Below are 22574 nucleotides of genomic sequence, written 5' to 3'. Positions count from 1 at the left end.
TTTAGAGTTACAGTGGGGGTCTAGGGCTAGAATTATTGCTCTCTCTTTAATGATTGCGGTGATACCATGCATGTGTGGTTTGAACACCGTTTACATATGTGGGCGTGACTTGCATATGCGTTCGCATGTGTGCGCGAGCTTGGAGGGACGGGACATTTTAACATTTTTTTTTTTCTTATTTATTTTACCTTTTATTTTTATTTTTACACTGTCCCTTTAAAAAAATGTTTTGATCACTTTTAATCCTATTACAAGGATTTCAATTACATGTAAACATCCCTTATAATAGAAATAAGCAGGACAGGTCCTCTTTAATTTTTTCATCATGAAAAACAATGGGCCCTTCCCGGTCGTTGGGAGGAAGCAACGTATGACATCGCTCCGGTCCTCCAAGTTTATAGAGTCGAGTGGGGGGCCAGCTTGCCCTCGCTCGACTTCCTGCCTAGGAGGGGAAAGGATCGGATTGTTTTCCCCGCTACCAACGGTGTTCAATGGGTATTGGGTTGCACTTATTGAGCAGTTTTAACAAAATTATTTTTAAGGGTATATTTAACGGCAAAATTGAGAAATTAGGAGAAGGAAAGTTCTTACTGGAGGAAAGTTCAGCACTAATCTTAGAAAGTATTATTTTACCGATAAGGGCAGTTGATGCTTGGAATAGACTTCCAGCGGAGGTAGTGAATCAGTAAACAGTAAGTGGCTTCATAGAAACATAAAAAAGTGTTGGCAGACAAACACCAAGTAGTCCATAAAGTCTGCTCATTTTTTTTTTTTTCTCGTAACTTTGTTGTCTGAGTATACATGTATGTTTGTCCCAAGCGTGTTTGAAGCCATTTACTGTTGACTGTCTCTCTACCTCCACTGGTAGTTTATCCCATGTATCAACTACCCTTTCAGTAAAATCATACTTTATAAGATTCGTTTTGAACTTTCCTCCACTTAGTTTGAGGTCATGTCCCCGTGTTCTTCATTTTGGTTACATATTGAAAAAACTGCTCTCCTGAACCTTAGTGATCCCCCCAGTGATGTATTCAAAGGTTTTAATCATTTCTCCCCTTTATCTTTTTTCCCTCCGACTGTACATATTACGTTTCTGAAGTTGCTCTCAATAAGTTTTATTCCTCAGACCTTTCACCATTTTTGTTACCCATCTCTAGACTCATTCTATTTTATCAATATCTATCTCTGAGGTCTCCAGAATAGAACACAGTATTCTCAACGAAGTCTCACTAAATAGAGGAATCAGAACCTCCTTCCTCCCATTGGTGACCCCCTGTAGTGATATAAAAATGTATATTGGGGAATCAGTGTATGCATACGTTTGCAAATGTGTGCTAACTAAACCCCGGTTTTTAACGCTTACTGTTAGACAGGTTAATTTGGTTGGGAAGCATACTGGTTGGTGAGTTGAGTTGGGAATTTATCTGGTTTTGACTTGCATGCGTTGCCCTTCCATGTGCTCCTTGCCTCTTTCCTTCTGCTGGTGATTCCTCTAGTGATATAAAGATCTACTGTATATAGAGGAATCAGAACCTCTTTCCTCCTGCTAGTGAGCCCGCTAGTGATATAAAGATCTACATAGAGAAATCAGGACCTCCTTCCTCCAGCTGGGGATCCCGATAGTGATATAAAGATCTATATAGGGGAATCAGGACCTCCTTTCTCCTGCTAGTGAGCCCTCTAGTGATATAAAGATCTATATAGAGGAATCAGGACCTCCTTCCTCCAGCTGGGGATACCTCTAGTGATATAAAGATCTATATAGAGGAATCAGGACCTCCTGCTGGGGATCCCTCTAGTGATACAAACATCTATATAGAGGAATCAAAACCTCCTTCTTCTTGCTGGGGATCCCTCTAGTGATATAAAGATCTATATAGAGGAGTCAGGACCTCCTTCTTCCTGCTGGGGATTCTTCTGGGGATATAAAGATCTATATAGGGAAATCAGGACCTCCTTCCTCCTGCTGCTGATCCCTCTAGTGATATAAAGATCTATATAGAGGAATCAGGACCTCCTTCCTCCTGCTGGGGACCCCTTTAGTGATATAAAGATCTATATAGGGGAATCAGGACCTCCTCCCTCCTGCTGGTGACCCCTCTGGTGATATAAAGATCTATATAGAGGAATCAGGACCTCTTTCCTCCTGCTGGGGATTCTTCTGGGGATATAAAGATCTATATAGGGGAATCAGGACCTCCTTCCTCCTGCTGCTGATCCCTCTAGTGATATAAAGATCTATATAGGGGAATCAGGACCTCCTCCCTCCTGCTGGTGATTCCTCTAGTGATATAAAGATCTATATAGGGGAATCAGGACCTCCTTCATTCTGCTGGTGACCCCTCTAGTGATAACAAGATATATATAGAGGAATCAGGACCTCCTTCTTCCTGCTGGTGACCCCTCTAGTGATAACAAGATCTATATAGAGGAATCAGGACCTCCTCCCTCCTGCTGGTGATTCCTCTAGTGATATGAAGATCTATATAGAGGAATCCGGACCTCCTTCTTTCTGCTGGTGACCCCTCTAGTGATATAAAGATCTATATAGAGGAATCAGGACCTCCTCCCTCCTGCTGGTGATTCCTCTAGTGATATAAAGATCTATATAGGGGAATCAGGACCTCCTCCCTCCTGCTGGTGATTCCTCTAGTGATATAAAGATCTATATAGAGGAATCAGGATCTCCTTCTTCCTGCTGGTGATCCCTCTAGTAATATAAAGATCTATATAGGGAAATCAGGACCTCCTGCCGCCTGCTAATGATCCCTCTAGTGATAATACAATCTACATAGAGGAATCAGGACCTCCTTCCTCCTGCTGGTGAGCCCTCCAGTGATATAAAATTCTATATAGAGAAATCAGGACCTCCTTCTTTCTGCTGGTGACCCCTCTAGTGATATAAAGATCTATATAGAGGAATCAGGACCTCCTTCCTCCTGCTGGTGAACCCTCTAGTGATATAACGTTCAATATAGAGGAATCAGGGTCTCCTTCTTCCTGCTGGTGATCCCTCTAGTGATATAAAGATCTATATAGAGGAATCAGGATCTCCTTCTTCCTGCTGGTGATCCCTCTAGTAATATAAAGATCTACATAGGGAAATCAGGACCTCCTGCCGCCTGCTAATGATCCCTCTAGTGATAATACAATCTACATAGAGGAATCAGGACCTCCTTCCTCCTGCTGGTGAGCCCTCCAGTGATATAACGTTCAATATAGAGGAATCAGGGTCTCCTTCTTCCTGCTGGTGATCCCTCTAGTGATATAAAGATCTATATAGAGGAATCAGGATCTCCTTCTTCCTGCTGGTGATCCCTCTAGTAATATAAAGATCTATATAGGGAAATCAGGACCTCCTGCCGCCTGCTAATGATCCCTCTAGTGATGCATCCTAGAATTCTATTTGCTTTCCCACTGCCTGGTTACACTATTTACTCGTTTTAAATCATCTGCTATAAATACCCCCAAATCTTTTTCCTCTGTAGTGCTGGCTAACACTGTACCCCCCAATGTTGTACTCTCTTAGGGGATTCTTTTTCCCTGGGTGCAATTTTTTACATTTACACTTCAAACATGCTTGGGACAAATATAAATCTATACTCTAGAGCACTTTTTTTTCAGCCATCACGTTTTAATGTTTCTGTCTCCAGAAACAAAAAAAAAAAAAATAGGAGTTACACTTTGAAATGTTCCTGGATCTCTCAAGCAATGAACTTACCCCTTCAGAAAAGATTCCAACCAACAGGACGAAAAATAGCCGAGTCTGATACATTTTCCTTTCAGCTTCTCAAAACTGATCAGTTCAATTCAGAAGGAATATTTCTTCTTGACTTTAACCCAGCACGATCACTCCACTCCTTTTACCAAAACTTCTGATAGGCTGGGATTGTCCATCGGCTAAATTGCAAGTAGCATTGACAGTTGTTGAGAGAAGAGACACCAAATGAGGTTGTTGATTTAATGATTTTGCATAGGTGGCCTAAATCACGAGTTTTCTCGATGTCTATCACAGAATTAACTCGTTTTTCTAGCCTTTCTCAGATCGTTATGTTCACTTTGTTTGTAGAAGAGGAGGCTACACAGAAAACTTCCTCATACCTTACCTGTGTGCACACCTATTGGTATTTCACAAACTATTTTACAGCATAAACTACGGTATAGTAATTTGCTGGAAATGTTAGTTTACACACAGTGTTGGGGGTAACTAGTTACAAAGTAACTAATTACAGTAACTACATTACTTTTTTTGGTAACTAAGTAAAGTAACTAGTTACAATACTAATATTGGTAACTACACTACTTTACTAGGCTATAGGAAGTAACTACACTACTTTACTAGACTATAGGAAGTAACTACACTACTTTACTAGGCTATAGGAAGTAACTACACTACTTTACTAGGCTATAGGAAGTAACTACACTACTTTACTAGGCTATAGGAGGTAACTACACTACTTTACTAGGCTATAGGAAGTAACTACACTACTTTACTAGGCTATAGGAAGTTACTACACTACTTTACTAGGCTATAGGAAGTAACTACACTACTTTACTAGGCTATAGGAACGCGTTTTCCTGCGTTACCCAAGCCGTGCGATACAATCGTTATTTCGAAGAATAGAGAGGGATGAAATTTATGACTTTTTGTTGCACTTTATGTTTTATTCAGTTTTTTCAGGTTTTGTTCTCATGTTTCCCAAAGCCTGTGTTTATACAATAAACTCTATGCAGAAAGAGTGTCATGTATCTTCTTCTACACGGTCAATGAAGAAAGAGTAAAGTAAAGTAATAAGTAGTGAAGTTACTTTTCAAATGCAGTAAATAGTAAAGTAATCTCATTACAATTTACAGAAGTAACTAGTAACTAGTTACATTTTTTGAGTAACTACCCCAACACTGTTTACACAAACCAGCTTTGAATATTAGAACCATTTTAATGCTGACAATAACATCGTGGCCCCATATTAATCTTTAGTTATATGATGATCTCTTGCATACTGATAGTTAGATACGCATAACAAAGAAAATTGAGCTTATAACTTAACCACTTAAGCCCCGGAAGATTTTACCCCCTTCCTGACCAGGGCCTATTTTGCGATTCGGCACTACGTGATTTTAACGGACAATTGCGCGGTCGTGCGACGCTGTACCCAAATGAAATTGACGTCCTTTTTTCCCCACAAACAGAGCTTTCTTTTGGTGGTATTTGATTACCATTGCGATTTTTTGATCATGCGCTATAATCAAAAAAAGAGCGACAATTTTGCAAAAATAACAATATTTTTCAAATTTTTTTATATGAAATTCCCCCCCAAAAAAATGTAAAAATCAAAATTTTTTAACATTTTAGGCCAATTTGTTTTCTGCTACATATGTTTGGTAAAAAAAAATCGCAAACATTTTTGTCATTTTTATTGTTTTTTTTTTTAACGAGTAATGACGGCGATCTGCGATTTTTTTTTGCGGGACTGCGACATTGCGGTGGACAGATCGGACCCTTGACTGACATTTTTGACACTTTTGGGGGTACCAGTGACATTACTACAGTAATCAGTGCTAAAAATATGCACTGTTACTGTAAAAATGACACTGGCAGGGAAGGGGTTAACTTTGTTTGAGAAGGAGGGGTTAAGTGTGTCCCTAGGGGCGTGCTTCTAACTGTGATTGGATGTGGCTTTTCATGTAAGAGCAAAGATCTACGGTCCTACATAGCAGGACCATATGATCTCTGCTGTTCCACAGGGGAGAATGACAGGCGGCCGCCTGCCTTTCTCCCGGTGTAACCGACGATCGCGAGTGATCGCGTGTGGGTCCGCCGCTCACACGCGCGGGGGGGTCCGTGAGCGAGCGGGAGCGCGCCTCCGGCGGCGCGCGCGCGCTCCCTAGAGCCTCACAGGCTAGTGACATACCCCTACATCATTTTGCCTGTGAGGGGCTGACTGCCGCCGTATATAGTCGTGCGGCAATCGGCAAGTGGTTAAAGTGATACAAAACACACACTGTTTAATTTACATTGTCCCTTCTATTTATGTATGTGGATGACGGCACTGTAATTATTTTAATTAAAAAAAAAAAAAAAAAAAATCAAAGTACTGTACCTTCTTTTCTTGCTCTCTCCCAGCCTTTCTGCAGGGAAACATAAGCAGGAGGAGCTTCTAATCCTCTGCTGCTAGTCACAAGTTCAAAATAAAAATAATACATATAAAAGCAGGCGCTGTTAAGTGATGGCTAATGTAGATATAATGGAAAATACTGTAACCTACAAATGTGCCAATAGTGTGAACACAACAATACACTATTGCTATATAACCAGCAGAAATTAATAAATGTGAAGAATTCACAGTCCACAAAGAAGTCTTCTTAAGTGGAATAAATCGGTGCTCAAAAAATGCTGTCACCCACACCGTGCCTTCTTATTTTGATTCAAGTGCTCCACCTCTTGATAAGACTCATAAATCTGCTCACTTGAAGCCCCAGGTCCCAGGGACCATACAGCCTTATCAGCAGGACACCTGGATGGGTCTGCACCTCACTAATCCCTCTTGGATGGCCGATGGTGATTATATGGAGGTAAAACAGAGACACCCATAATAGTGCAACACTGTTTTATTAAATAATAAAATGCCACCACACACACACACATCAATAGTTAGGCTTACATAGAATATGCCCTGACCGGCACCAGCTCAGATCGCATATCAATTATATCCCCTTTTCTCAATCATGTAATGGGCTCACCCCTCTCTAAAGGCTCTGAGAAGCTGGTCGGCTGCAGCCCAGTTTCAGGGTCATGGCAATCTTCTTATAGTCTAGGCGATCTTTAAGTAGAGCAACAATTCTTTTTTTCAGATCCTCAGAGAGTTCTTTGGCATGAGGTGTCATGTTGAACTTCCAGTGACCAGTATGAGAGAGTGAGAGCGATAACACCAAATTTAACACACCTGCTCCCCATTCACATCTGAGACCTTGTAACACTAACGAGTCACATGACACCGGGGAGGGAAAATGGCTAATTGGGCTCAATTTGGATATTTTAACTTAAGGGTGTACTCACTTTTGTTGCCAGTGGTTTAGACATTACTGGCTGTGTGTTGAGTTATTTTGAGGGGACAGCAAATTTACACTGTTATACAAGCTGTACACTCACTACTTTACATTGTAGCAAAGTGTAATTTCTTCAGTGTTGTCACATGAAAAGATATAATGAAATATTTACAAAATGTGAGGGGTGTACTTACTTTTGTGAGATACTGTATATATGCTGTGAATGCTTCACATTTAATAATTTCTGCTTGTATATATATATATTAATAGTGTATTGTTGTGTTCACACTATTGGCACATTTGTATGATATTTTCCATTATGTCGTGATTAGCCATCACTTAACAGCGCCTGCTTTATATGTATTATTTTTGTTTTTAGTGTTTTTCACTTAAAAGGGCAACAGTTAAGGGAACTCACTATATGGATGAGGTGCCCTTGTGTATTCTTTTACAAATGAAAACAAAAAAAAAAAAGAAAGAAAAACATCTTTTGAAACACAAAGTAAAAATAAATACCAAATGTCAATAAACTGTTTCAAATTGTCATACAAATATATTTTTAAAATCAAATTTTTATTTATATTTTGGCAATAACATGGTGTGGGCAGATTTCTGCCAGTTACAGGCTGTGCCACGCCCCTCCAGCCAGTGTCTAAGAAAACAAGGGAGGTGAAGTCTCTACTAATCTACATGTAATATCCTGCTCCCATTGTGTGATAGGGAGATCACAGATCACAGATGTGATAGGGAGGAAATGCTCAGCATAGAAACTCACTGAAAACTGAGCATGTGCAGAACTGCCAACACTGCTCTGCAAAATCCCTAACTGAACTGAGCACATGGACAGAAGGTGGAGATAGAGAACAGCAGGATCAACCAGGATTTTTGCAGAATACAGAAAAGGAATCACATAGTGATTGCGTGAGTATGAACTATTGATCGACCAATATCATTTTTTTACCACCAATACTGATATTTTGGTCATTGGATATCAGTATCGGCCGATATTGGCTGATATTTTCGGACATTAAAATTTTTTTTTTTTTTTTTTTAATGTCTACAGGTACTCTTGTGGGGGTATCTGGGGGTCTAAAAGACCCAAAATCCCTCCTCTGCACTCAAAAGCATTCAAAACGCCAAGTTTGGCTGTTTTGAATGCTGTAAGTTTTTTTAATTCGGTGCCGCCAGTACCCGGAAGTGATGTCATGTCATGACATCACTTCCAGGTACTCGGGGGCGCCGAAATTCAAAGACATGGAGACCCGGTCAGACGGCGTCGGTGAAGGTGGGATTCCCGGTTCTCCCGGTGGGACAGGAGACTTGGGCGAGCCGCGGAAGGCGGCGGGAGGGGCGTCCCCTCCCGCTCCTTGGAATGACAGCCGAGTGGCTTCTCAGCCGCATTGGTTGTCATTACAAGACAGCCAACCATCGGCTATGGACACTCTAGCTGCAGGCATCACTCCGGTACAGCACTTTCCCGAAATATCAGCAATATCGGTAAATCAAAAGGCCGATTCCGATATATCGAGGGAAAGTGCATATCGGCCCCCAGTATATCGGTGTTGCCGATAATCGGTCGATCACTAGTATGAATAGCATGCAATGCAGCATTTACTGATAGCTTTTTTTTATGATGTGGGTTTAAGGACACTTTAGGGTCCCATACAATAAGATTTTATAGAAAAATTTTATGATTGGCACTTGAGCTATACGATTTAAAGTTGTCCCTCCACCTCTGTTTCAAGGTCTGCTTATTCAAGGTGTCCCCTTACCTCCTTAAAGTGATTGTAAAGTCTATTTTTTTTCCTTTTAGAATACCAAACATGTTACACTTACTGTACCTGCTCTGTGTAATGGTTTTGCACAGGGCAGCCCGAATCCTCCTCTTCTTATGTCCCTGGCTGGAGCTCTTAGGCCCCTCCCTCCTGTTGTGTGCCCCCTTAGCAAGCAGCTTGCTATGGGGGCACCCGAGTTGAGTTGCAGCTCAGTGTATCCATTCAGACACGGAGCAGCCATTTGGCCCCACCCCCCCTCTCTCCTGATTAACTAACTGAGTTTGATTGAGCCAATGGCGCCGCTGCTGTGTTTGAGCCAATCAGGAGAGAGAGAGTCACGGATGGCCAAAGCACTCGTGGACATAGCTGGATAGAGGTAAGTATTGGGGGGCTGAGGGGAGCAGCTGCACACAGAAGATTTTTTATTTTATTGAATTGAATTGCTCTAATCTATTCTAAATCGCAAGTAAGGAATCAGGGGGAGAGGAGATGGCGTTGGTGCAGGAAGCTGAGGGCGGTAGATGTAGCACGCGTTTGGAGAATGTGTGCTCCTTCATCAGGCTATAGGGGTGGCCATCTTGGAGATGCTACGTCTACAACCCTCAGCTTACTGTACCAACGTCATCTCCGCTCCCCCTGATTCCTTGGACTGTCCAGGAAGTCCTGGAAGCGAACAGCACCGCCGCAGGCTTCACAACAGTGCGGGATATCAGTGCAAATTGACCGGCTAGCTGCAGCGGCGACCACCTACCTACGATGGGCGCTTTTTAACCCTTGCATCCTGCAAGTTACCAATTTGTTTCTTTCCGTAATAAAACACTAAAATGGTACACTCAGAAGGCGCTGCTTTTTCCCCTTTGCTTCTGCCTACAGAATACCTTCTTGCTCCCTACAGCAGCAGCCACTGACTGAAGTGTTCTTACTGCATTGGACTGACAAACTGTATTCATCATAAGCGGCTCTGGACACTCTGTTGAGTCTGTTGTAGGGATGATCGAACGGTTCGGGTCGACCATCGGTTCGACCCGAACATTGGGTGTTCGAAATTCGGCCGAATTCCGAACTTTTTGCGGTAAAAGTTCGGGATTCGGCCACCAGAACCGCCCAAAATGCAATGGGACAGGAACTGGGCTTTAAAAGCCCATGATTGGCCCAGAAACATCAGTAAAATGTAATTGGAGTGACTACGGGGTCAAGAGGCCAATCAGGAGTGAATACGCCCCCCATACGCACCAAATAACTCTGCCTTGTCAGGGTGACCGTAGTGTTGTTTAGGGTGAACTGACTCTGCCATGTCAGGGTGACCGTAGTGTAGTTTAGGGTGAACTGACTCTGCCATGTCAGGGTGACTGAACTCTGCCATGTCAGGGTGACCCCACTATGCAGAATCTGGATTAGGGGTATACATATATACATATATATATATATATCAAAAACGACAATTTTTAAGAACTTTTTTTTGCCTGATTCATAGTCCCTGGGGCATGACCCAGAACCCTAGGCACTTTTTAGGGGCATTTATTGGGTTTAAGGGCTTCAAAATGGTGTTTTTTGATTCCAGAAGTTCGGGTCCCATTGATTTCAATGGGGTTCTGGAATCCGAACCAAACTTTTGGGAAATTCGGGTGTTCTGGTCAAACCGAAGTCTTCAAAAGTTCGATCATCCCTAGTCTGTTGCTATTGATGGTGCACAGGATAATTCTTTCCTTTTGACAATAACATCTCTACGATGCATACAACCTACTACAACAAACCTGACATTTTCAAAGAAAAAAGAGTTTTAACCGCCAGCAATCACAGCTCTCGGTTGCTTATTTATGCCTGGAATGCTAACTGTCATATTTGTTTGTGGTTTCATCTAAACTTTCAAATCATCAATTGACTGGTGTCATAACTGGTCACATGTGCGCCACCATGGCAGTTGCAGACGAAACAGAGGCTATGCACCAAACAGGCACCAAAAATGCAGCAAGCAGGACTTTTAAAAATGCAACTGAAACACAGCTGTCCAGTGTTAAGAGTTTGTTAGGATTTAACCTCCTCCCACCCGGTCTAAGCATATAAACGGCCGGGTGGGAGCTTCCTTCTTTTTAATGGACGTTCAGGAACATCCTTCAGAAGGAGGAAGATCGCGCGGCTGTGTGCATGCGCAGCTGCGCAATCTAGGTGTGCCTGTGTCCACCGGACACAGTGCAGCACCACTCGGCAGGAGGGCTCTGTGATTGGCCCTCCTGATCACATGGTAGCTGTGTTCAATCATAGCCGTCATGTAATGTCAATACAGCCGATGTAATGACAATTGGTTCTGCTTCTCCTCAAACAGTGAGGAGAAGGAGAGCAAATCGGTGCTGCCAGCTGGTGATCAGTGAGTATTGAGCAGTTTTACTGCTTTTTACTCACTGATCAACCAGCTAGTATCCTCAATATAGTGTCCCCAACACAGTGTCCCCCAACAGTGAAAACACTGGTCACACACCTGTCCCAGTAAAATAATCTGTTGCAGTGATCATCTGGCGCATCTGTCTGTGATCATCCGGCACATCTGTCCGTGATCATCTGGCACATCTGTCTGTGATCATCCAGGGCATCTATCTGTGATCATCCACCACATCTGTCTGGGATCATCCAGGGCATCTGTCCGTGATCATCCAGCGCATCTGTCCATGATCATCCAGCGCATCTGTCCGTGATCATCCGCCGCATCTGTCCGTGATCATCCGGCGTATCTGCCCGTGATTATCCGGCGTATCTGTCCGTGATTATCCAGCATATCTGTCCGTGATTATACAGCATATCTGTCCGTGATTATCCAGGGCATCTGTCCGTGATCATCCGGCACATCTGTCTGTGATCGTCCAGGGCATCTGTCTGTGATCATCCGGCGTATCTGTCCGTTATCATCTGGGGCATCTGTCCGTGATCATCTGCCGCATCTGTCCGTTATCATCCGCCGCATCTGTCCGTGATCATCCGGCGTATCTGTCCGTGATCATCCAGGGCATCTGTCCGTGATCATCCGCCACATCTGTCCGTGATCATCCAGGGCATCTGTCCGTGATCATCCGCCACATCTGTCTGTGATCATCCAGGGCATCTGTCCATGATCATCCGGCGTATCTGTCTGTGATCCTCCGGCGCATCTGTTCGTGATCATCCGGCGCATCTGTCTGTGATCATCTAGGACATCTGTCCGTGATCATCTGCCACATATGTCTGTGATTATCCAGGGCATCTGTCCGTGATCATCTGGCCCCACTGTCTGTGATCATTCGCCAGCTGGTGATCAGTCAGTATTGAGCAGTTTTACTGCTTTTTACTCACTGATTAACCACCTCAATACTGGGCACTTTCACCCCCTTCCTTCCCCTGCTTTCCCCTACTTACCTCAGGCTAGGTTTAATCTAATGACAATTTAAAGTGGTTGTAAACCCTTACATAGCAAAGTGACTGTCCTCAGGTGATACAAAGAGATAAAGCAAATCCTCCTACATAAGTTGTATCCAGTTAGCTGCAGCCCTCTCTTCTCCACAGCCCTTCAAAGTACAGCATTTACACAACTTTTCCTGAATGTAGGGAATGGGGATCTGATGACATGCACTGCACAGCATAGAGAGAAGAGCTGAGTGTAATCTGAGACTTGAGTAGAGGGAAAGGCAACACCCTCCTCTATACAGTCTCATAGGCAAACATGCACAGCAAAGGCTGTCAATCACCTGCTGTGTGCTGGGGGGGGGGGGCTGTCTTCCAGGATTGCTTGGTGTTGGTGTAGACTGTCAGAAGTGATTCATGCAGATAGCAGAGGAATGACAGAGCAGACAGAAATCAGACTTTGGTTTGAGGCAAGTACACAGTAGAGAGGGATATGCTTTGTTCATTTTTCATTTCAGGGGCTTACAACCACTTTACAAGAATTGTTCTAGGGGGGGGAAATTTGGGTGTGTGTGTTTGGAGTGGTAATTTTGGAGGGTTTGTGCTAGAAGGGGGGGTTTGTGCTGGAAGAGGTGATATGGTAGATGGGGAGGGGAATTTTGCTAGGAGTGAAAATTAAGAGGGGAATTTTTTTTTGGGGGGGGGGGTTGTGCTAGTAGGGATAATGAGGGGTGGGGGGGGATTTGTGATGGGAGCAGGGATGGGGGGAGTAATTTGTCTTGGGAGGGGGGATTTGGAGTGAGGGGGGGAAGATGTGTACTCGGAGGGGAAATGTGAAGGGTAGAGGATTTGTGCTAGGAGGGGTAATTGGGGGGGGGGGGTATTCGTGCTGGGAGGGGACTTTTTTTGGGGGGGGGGGGGTTTTGCTAGTAGGGATAATTAGGGGGGTTGTGCTAGGAGGGGTAATTGGGGGGGGGATTTGTGCTGGGGGGTTATTTTTTTTTGGGGGGGTTTGTGCTAGTAGGGATAATTGGGGGAGAGGGATTCCTGCTAGGAGGAGAAATTGGGGAGGGGGGATGGGGGAGGTAATTTGTGCTGGGAGGGGGTATTTGGAGTGCAGGGGAGAGGATGTGTACTCGGAGGGGAAGTTTGAAGAGTAGAGGATTTGTGGTAGGAGGGGTAATTGGAGGAAAATTTGTACTGGGAAGGGGAATTTGGAATGGGGGGGGGGAGAGGATGTGTACTCACAGGGGAAATATGACGGGTAGGGGTTTTGTGCTAGAAGGATGGATTTTTTTGGGGGGGGGGCATTTGTGCTGGGGGGGGGGGGATTTCAGCAGGAGGGGTGGGTTTATCCTTAGGGGTAGGCATGCATATTAGTGCTTTTTTTCTTGGGGGGGGGGGGGGGATTTTTGCTAACACACAATGCTCATACATCTTGAGAAGGGGTGCAGTCTGGCATGTTCGCCCTGGGCTGTCGATGACCTTCTCCCGGTACTGCATGTAACACCAATATTCAGGGAGTAATGTAACATGCTATGAATGGACCAGCCCCCTGACACCATCCCCCCCACCCCTCCCCGATTTTCTGATCTGACCAGTGCCCCCCCCCCCCCCCCGCTGCTAGCTGTCACAATTTGAAAAAATGTGGCCATGCAGGCCTCCGCTCACCCGAGTGCGACATTCATTTCCATTGTTCTGTAAATAAAAATCTATAAGGTCCAGCAGCCTTTGCGGCTGTCAGCTTGTAGTTTTCAATGAGCGCTCTGTTAGTGTTAGTTCATTTTTTCTTCCTATCACATTGTATCTGCTTGCCTGTACGGGATGTGCACACAGATACACTGAGAGCTCTGCAGGAGACCTGCATGGCACCAGCCATTTTCTGGTTTTTAGGCTCCAGAAACAAAAAAATAATAAATCCACATTTTTTTTACTTGCAAAAAAAAATGTGCATTTTTTTTTGTTAAAAGGTGAACTTATTCTTAAAAAAAAAAATAAATGCTTTGCAACCACTTTAACAGGTTCCTGACCGGCCGCCACCTATTTACTGCGGTAATGTGGCTCTCCTGCGCAAACCGATGTAGGTCTACGTCGGTCACGAGCAGGAAGCTAGGGGGCGAGCGCGCACCGCCGGCGGTGCGCTCCCGCCCCCACTCGGCAGCGGGGAAGCCGATGCACTGGTCATGTGGCTCCGATTGCTACCTGACACCCGCGATCGCTCCCCGCTGAGAGAGAAGGACGCTCAGTTATTGTAAACACAGCTGACCGTTCTTCTCTCTGGCATGATCACAGAGATGATCTATATAGGATCACAGGTCTCTATGATCATTTCAAAAGCCACGCCCCCATACAGTTAGAATTACTCCCCTAAGCTCACATTTAACCCCTTGATCACCCACAGTGTTAACCCCTTCCCTGCCAGTGTCATTAGTACAGTAACAGTGCATATTTTTAGCACTGATTACTGTAGTAATGTCACTGGTCCCCCCAAAAGTGTCAAAAATGTCAGTTTTTTTTTTTAAAGGTATTTTATTGAACAAACAAAACAATACAGAACAGAGAAATAATCAGAACCATGTCAGTTGAGGAGCCAAAAAAAAGACACACACAAGACTCCATTTCACAACAAAAGCCATGACAAAAATAACATACATAGCTGTCAGCCGTACCATTAGTACAAAACCCTAGTCAGAGACTGAAGAAGCAGTCCGGTCAGAGTCCACCCAAAGAGACCAAATTTTCCGGAACTTCTTGGGGCAGCCTCTGGCCTCATACGTCATTTTATACAGAGGCAATGCCTGATTAATGAGAGCAATCCACAATGGAACGTCAGGGGGAGCAGTAGACTTCCATCTAGTAGCTATAGTCTTCCTAGCATAAAAGAATGTCAAGCGGAGAAACAATTTAGTACGAGCAGGGACGTCCTCGTCATCCACATAACCCAGCAGACAACGAAGGGGGCTACAAATATTGGATAACTGAGAGATATCTGCAATAAAAGCTGTGACTTCCGACCAAAAGGCCCGGACAGGCGGACAGTCCCAGAACATATGAAAAAATGAACCATCAGCAGCATTACACTTGGAGCATAACGGAGAAGGCAATGTACCCATTTTGTGCAGGAGTACTGGGGTATAGTACGCCCTGTAAAGAAGCTTCAATTGGATAACCCTATCCCTAGAGGAGATAACAACAGGTATTTGTTCCGGAAGGACGTCTTGCCACACCTCATCCGACAATTCCGGAATATCCTCCCGCCACTGAGACTCAACCATCGCGAGCCGTTTGGAGTGAGAATGTAAAAGTCGAGTATAATATGTAGAGACCAGCTTCTCATGTGAAGAGTCAGAAAGAAGGTTTTCCAAGGGGGTCGGTTCAAGCGAGACATCACGGAGGCCAAACTGTGCGGCCGCCGTGTGTCTCAATTGCAAGTATCGGTAGTAAGCCGTGGAGGGCAGACCAAAGGTAGATTGCATGTCCGCAAAGGACCTGAAGGTTCCCCGGACATACAAATGAGAAATAGATTTCACCCCTAAGCGGGACCAGAAAAGGCCATCATCCCGACTAAAGAACTCCTTCAGCCGCGGATTGCTCCAAAGGGGGGCATTGGGAGAATGCAGCTCCGGAGGGTCGGAACCATCCAAGGCCGCAGCCGCGAAAATCCGCAGGGTGACAGAAACAAGAGCAGTGTTCGGTCTGCCCATAACGGACCTTCGATGTACCAAGTTTTGCAGTGACTCATAGGAGGTGAAAATAGCCGCTTCCAATGAAGCCGCAGCATTAGCATCCTCCGGGTGGAACCACCAATGAGCGTGGGCCAATTGAGACGCGAAGTAGTATAGACGCAAGTTAGGCGCAGCCAGCCCGCCCGCGAGAACCGGCAGCTGCAGAGCATCCCTGGCCACACGCGCCGCCCGACCCCCCCAAATAAAGGAAGTCAGGAGCGAGTCAATGGCCTGAAAGCGGCGCTTAGGGACATATACCGGGGAATGGCTGAGCACATACAAAAAACGGGGGAGAAAAATCATTTTAAAAATATTGATCCGGCCTAGCACCGTGAGGGGAAGCGTAGACCAAAGCCGCAGTGAGGACCTAAGACGGGCAACCAAGGGATCCAGGTTGTTGGAAAAGAATCGAGACAAGGGGAGCTGAATCTCAATCCCCAAATATCGAAACCGATCCACAACCTGGAGGGGACAAGAGGCAAGGGAAGGGGGCAGAGCCTGGGGATCCAGGGGGAACAGCGTGGACTTACTCCAATTCACCCTGAAACCAGAGAAGTGACCAAAGCGTTCGATAACATGCAACAGAATAGGGAGGGAGTGATAGGGATCCGCCAGATATATCAACATATCGTCCGCGTACAGGGAGACCTTTTCTTCCAAGCCATTGATCACAAAGCCCGCAATACCCTCACAAAGGCGGATCTGCGCAGCCAAGGGCTCAATGGCCAGGGCAAACAACAGCGGAGATAGCGGACACCCCTGCCTGGTGCCCCGAAAAATGGGAAAGGGGTCCGACACAAAACCGTTCACCCGAAGACGAGCACGAGGCAGATAATACAGAAGGCGGACCCAATTTATAAATCCGGGCCCAAAGCCAAATTTCGCCAACACTTCCAATAAATAAGGCCATTCCACGGAGTCGAAAGCCTTATGAGTGTCCAGGGTCACAACGACCCTGGACCCCACAGAGGCATGGGTCGTCTGAAGGTTAGTAAAAAGTCTACGCAGATTGATCGATGTAGAACGGCCAGGAATAAATCCCGACTGATCCGCACCCACCAAGTCCGTGACAACCGTATTCAGACGCCTCGCGAGGACTTTGGCGAGAATCTTGACATCAGTATTAATAAGCGAGATCGGGCGGTATGACTCACAGAGAAGGGGGTCTTTACGTGGCTTGGGGATGAGCACAATGAGAGCTTCTGTCATAGAGGGTGGCAGACGTCCCTCCTTCAGAGCACAATTGAACACAGTCAGTAAATGGGGGACCAGCAATTCTCTATAGTGCAAGTACCATTCGATAGGGAAACCATCCAGGCCAGGTGTCTTATTGTGAGCGAAAGTGGCTAGGGCCTTGTTTATCTCATCCGCAGTCAGGGGCGAATCCAGAAAACTAGATTGGCCGGCCGACAACTTAGGCAAAGTAATATCATATAAGAAATCATCAAGTTCAACAATGGTATAATGAGCTTTAGATTGGTACAAGGAGGAATAAAAAGCAACAAAACTGGCCAGAACATCGGGGGTTTGTTCCACAATGACACCGGCGTGGCTGGTAATCCGAGGGATGACACAGGGCTGGTATTCCGGCCTAGCCAAATAAGCCAAGAGGCGACTGTTCTTATCGCCAAGTTCAAAAATGCGCTGATTTTGATAAAGGAGTTTCTTCTGTGTACGCTCCACAACCACCAGATCCAAGTCCCGAGCCCTGGCCCGCCAAGAGGCATGGTGCTGGGGAGTAGGGTCATCAGTATATTGTCGTTCAGCCGCATGCAGCGCCAGTTCGGCGTCAACCAACTTAGTCTGGCGAGCCTTCCTGGCACCGCCCACGGCAGACGAAAAGGTACCTCTCATGGTCGCCTTAAAGGCCTCCCAGGTCAACAATTCAGATCCAGCTTGTTTATTGAGTGCCCAATATGAATTCATCTCCGCCAACCCCTGGTCAGTCACTGCCTGGTCCGCCAGCCACAGGGGGCTGAGCCTCCAGAGTTTATAATTAGGGGGGGACCCCAAGGCGAGATCCACCAGTAAAGGGGAGTGATCCGATACTGCGCGGGGCAGATACCTGACACCCGAAAGAAGACTTAGCAGTTCCCGAGGGAGCAGGCAGAGATCAATGCGAGACAATGTATTATGGGAGCTGGAATAACAGGAATACTCAGTAATCCCCCCATGTTTCCATCTCCAGGCGTCCAGGAGATCCAATTTGTCCAAGTAGGAGCATAAAGGAGTTGGTGCGGAGGAGACAGCTCCAGACCTGTCCAGAGCAGCATCGAGGACCGTATTAAAGTCACCCGCCATAATAAGGGGACCCTCAGCCATTTCCAAGACCAGACCCAGCATACGGTCAAAAAACTGTCTAGTAAACGGCGGAGGGACATAAACGTTAACCAGGGTATAGGGCTTACCCAGAAATTCGAAGACAAGAATAATAAAACACCCCGAAGGGTCAGTCTTCAAATGCTTGATGGTGACAGGGGCTGATTTTGCAATTAGAATCGAAGTACCTCGAGCATACGAGGAATACGTAGAGTGTAGCGCGTACGCCACATGTGCCCTCTTTAGGGCCATCACCCTGGACCCCTGGAGATGGGTTTCCTGCAATAAAACAATGTGTGGGTTATGACGTTTTAAATATTCGAAAACCAGAGAACGCTTGACTTTAGAATTTAGCCCCCTGACGTTCCAAGAGACTAAACGGAGAGTAGACATAGAGATATGTTAAAAATCAGCGTTGGTGACCGGGGGGGTCCCAAAAAAGGGGGAGGCCCCCCCCCGAGCACCAAGACCTCACAATATGGCAGGCAAAACCACTGGTAGGCAATATGCATAGGAGGAGAAGGCACAGACAAGAACCTAAATATTATCAAGTACAGCAAGGCAGAAATGAAAATCGTAGCACCTAGGCGTAAAAAAAATCCCTGATAAGAGTCCAAGAAGACATGACGGAGTAAACGCAAATCAAAAAAAGGGGGGAGAGACCCCCACAATCCCAGATAAACACAAAAACAGTAGTAACCCAACACCCGTCCCACCCTAACCCACCCGGCCCTCAGTCCCCAACAGTTGAGAGCTTGAAATCCCATAACCAAAAAACAGTGCAGTTCAGGGAAACGTGGATCTGCTCGTCCTAAAGCAGACAGGAATGGTAGCAAAAAAGGAAAAAAGGGGGTGAAGGGGAGCAACCATCCCCAAAAATGCCCTTCCAGAGGAACAAGGAGGGTCCCCCCATTCAGGAGGATACCCGACAATCACAAAAAAAAGTTGTAAGAAGGATCATAGAATATAACGGTGCATCCCAACGACATCCAGGAGGAAGAAAGGGAAACCTAGCAGCAGTTGCAAGACACAGGCCAGCGATCACCGACGAGGAGATCTATGATCCTGGGAGGGAGGGGAGCGGCGTCCCAGGGAATCCACCCACTGCGCAGCGTCCTGAGGATCCTGAAAAAAGTGGGCTTTACCTTGATGGATGACCCTCAAACGAGCCGGGTACAGGATACTATACGGCAATTGTAAATCCCGCAGTCTCCTCTTAACTGCCATGAAGGAGGCCCGCTGTTTCTGGGTCGCAGCAGAAAAATCCGGGAAGATAGATACAACGTGGTTATTATACAGGATTCGACCCTTGTCCCTAGAGGCCCGGAGCACAGCCTCCCTATCCCGGAAGTGCAGGAGCTTGATGAGAAGAGGACGGGGTGGGGCCCCGGGCGGCAAGGGGCGCAATGGCACTCTATGCGCCCTTTCAATGGCAAACAAGGGGGAGAAAACTTCCTTCCCAAAAGTATCGATAAGCCAATGTTCCATGAATGATTCAGGATTTTTACCCTCCGATCCCTCCGGAAAGCCCAAAAAACGCAAATTATTGCGCCTGAGGCGGTCCTCCATGTCCGTTAGCTTGTCTGTAGTAGCGACATGGCCCCTCTGTAACTCTGACACAGTGGACTGCATGGGGCGGTGGGCATCTTCCATGTCACTAATACGCTGCTCCGCGTTGCCCACCCTGTGGCGAAGGTTGTGCACATCCTGTTTGAGAAACGACATGTCCATCTGTACAGACTCAATCTGTGAGGCAAGTGAGGTCTGACAGTGCTGGATAGCGTCCATTATGGCAGACAGGGTAGGTTCGGGCCTATCCACAGACAGAGCAGGCTCCGAGGATACGGGGGAGCCCAGGGGAGGAGAGAGAGCATCACTTACAGTCACCGCCAGCCGAGACGATCCAGGAGAGATCGCTTCCCCCTCCACAGAGGCCGATGCCATCCGCACAGCCGAGGAGCGAGCGATCTGGGAGGAAGGGCCCGCAGCACGCGCCGGGCCGGCGCCATCTTGGGATCGTGGCAGCGTGAGGTCCGGCGGGCGGACACCGAGTGCTTCTGGACCGGGAGGACCGATTTTGACCATCGCCGCGGGTGCACCGGGATATCAGGAGACAGGAGACGTCGGAATCAGGTGAGTAGGATGTCGGGTTCCAGCAGGATCACGGAAGGATCAGGGCAGATAGGACAGAGCTCCGGAGCCGCGCTGCTTTCACATCCGAGTTCCGGCCACGCCCCCTCAAAAATGTCAGTTAGGGGTCCGATCTGTCCATCGCAATGTCGCAATCCCGCAGAATGCTGCCATTACTAGTAAACGAATTACTAGTATTACTAGTAAAAAGAAAAAAAAAAAACAATAAAAATTACATAAATCTTTCCTGTAGTTAGTAGACACCATAACTTTTGCGCAAACCAATCAAAATACGCTTATTGCAATTTTTTTATTTACCAAAAATATGTAGCAGAAAACAAATTGGCCTAAAATGTTAAAATATTTTGATTTTTACATTTTTTTGGGGGGAATTTCATATAAAAAAATGTGAAAAATATTGTTATTTTTGCAAAATTGTCGCTTTTTTTTTTGTTTATAGCACATGATCAAAAAATCGCACAGGTGATCAAATACCACCAAAAGAAAGCTCTGTTTGTGGGAAAAAAAGGACGTCAAATTAGTTTAGGTACAGCGTCGCTCAACCGTGCAATTGTCCGTTAAAGTCACGCAGTGCCGAATCGCAAAATAGGGCCTGGTCAGCAAGGGGGTAAAATCTTCCGGGGCTTAAGTGGTTAAAATGCAAAAAATAAAAATCGCATAGGTGATCAAATACCACCAAAAGAAAGCTCTATTTGTGGGGAAAATTTTTTTTATTTAAGTATAGTGTTGCACGACTGTGCAATTGTCCGTTAAAGTAACGCAGTGCCGAATCGCAAAATATGGCCTGGTCATTAAGGGGGTAAATCCTTCCAGTCCAGAAGTGGTTAATAAAGTCTTTTTTAAGTGGTCCCAGACTACCCTGGTCTTGAAGGGGCTGCAAGGATGAAACATCCAGGAGAAGCCAATTGTACAGTCTCTGGTAGCCGCATGTGTGTGGCCTAAGCTGGTCAGAAGGTCACTTCCGGTCCAGAAGTGGTTAAGCTGTTTGCTACCTAAACCACTTAGAAGAGCTTGGTTTGTGAAGGAAAGAGGAGCTACAAGTAGAACTCTGTGGCTCTGTCATCAGTTACCCCTACCCAGGGGCAGACTGGTAACTTTTGGCCCAGGGGGCAAGTACAAACCAGAGGCCCGTGGTGCAGTGCCTCGGCCCCCCTCCCACTCCTCCTGACCCCATTCCAGGCTGAAGCTCTGCTCCAGGTACTCTCTACTCTCAGGCCGAAACCAGGTTTCTGGCCTGGCCAGCAGGGGGCGGTTGGGGGGAGCAGGGACAGCTCGGTTGGGGCTCCAGTGGGGCATGAACCTGGCCTCTGCTCAAACACAGTTTACATCCATGCTGGGGGGTCTGCGCTCTGTCCTTTTCTTCAACCCGCACTCAGTAGGTCAGCGGCAGGGACTTTTTTACTTTTCTTCACCAGGAATCCTATAGGCATGGCGGTGCAGCCTTTTTACGGCGCATCAGAGCAGCCAAGGGGAGCAATTGCCCCCCCGGCCCAGTCCTCCCCTGCCCCTACCCTCCCGGCCCTCTATTCCCCTTGAAGCACCCCCTGCACCCTTTAAACAAATCTGTAAGCATATTTTTTTTCTGTTTCTAACAAAAAAAATTTTTTTTTTCCTGTTAGTTCTCGGACAAGCTTTTGGTGCCACGGTAAACAGTTACACGTCGGTGAATTCTCTGGTGGTGAACTGGACGGCACCAGCAGGAAAAGTGTCTTATTATAATGTCACCATAACAGGAGATGTCAATAAAGCAATACAGACTAACATGACACAAGTAATTGTTACCGGATTATCACCAGGAAGAGTCTACAATGTAACAATAGTGACAGTCAGCAATTCCTGCAGCCAGGCAGCCCCTTCACTGACACAGGCTACATGTGAGTATGATCATGGTCATGTGACTTCAATGCTTTGTCAAAAAAAAAAAGAATAATGGTATTCAGAAAAGATATACAGTAAAACCTTGGAATGAGAGTAACTTGGTTTAAGAGCGCATTGCAAGAGAAGAAAATTTTTAAAATAAATTTTGACTTGATATCCAAGCAGCGTCAAATCACATTTGAGTATAAAAGAGAAGAGAGGCGCCTCTAAGTGGCCGTTCCCATATCTGCGATGACAGAGATCGCATGTGATTTGCAACCCACTGCTCTTCAAATCACATGCAATGTCTGTGCGATGCAAATTCAGCCAT

The 22574-nt window shown here is 46.0% G+C and overlaps 2 protein-coding genes across 2 annotated transcripts in view; one reads left to right on the top strand and one right to left on the bottom strand.

Annotated features, from left to right (window-relative positions):
- Nucleotides 1-19960, bottom strand: part of LOC309565580 (receptor-type tyrosine-protein phosphatase eta-like) — a gene marked incomplete at both ends in the record, with an annotated part of 125960 nt that extends 106000 nt beyond the window's left edge. Inside the window, one exon of the mRNA XM_082270534.1 lies at nt 19919-19960. Within this exon, the coding sequence (XP_082126660.1) occupies nt 19919-19960 (42 nt within the window). The remainder of the gene's footprint in view (nt 1-19918) is intronic.
- The window catches only part of LOC309565579 (receptor-type tyrosine-protein phosphatase eta-like), a gene marked incomplete at both ends in the record, with an annotated part of 47457 nt that continues 44841 nt past the window's right edge, over nt 19959-22574 (top strand). Inside the window, 2 exons of the mRNA XM_082270533.1 lie at nt 19959-19992; nt 22006-22260. Coding sequence (XP_082126659.1) covers nt 19959-19992; nt 22006-22260 — 289 coding nt within the window. The remainder of the gene's footprint in view (nt 19993-22005; nt 22261-22574) is intronic.

This window comes from Pelophylax lessonae (assembly GCF_965119305.1).
Source record: "Pelophylax lessonae genome assembly, chromosome: 10".
Lineage (NCBI taxonomy): Eukaryota > Metazoa > Chordata > Amphibia > Anura > Ranidae > Pelophylax > Pelophylax lessonae.
The sequence above is the reverse complement of the archived record's forward strand: the minus strand, read 5'-3'. Positions and strand labels throughout refer to the sequence as shown.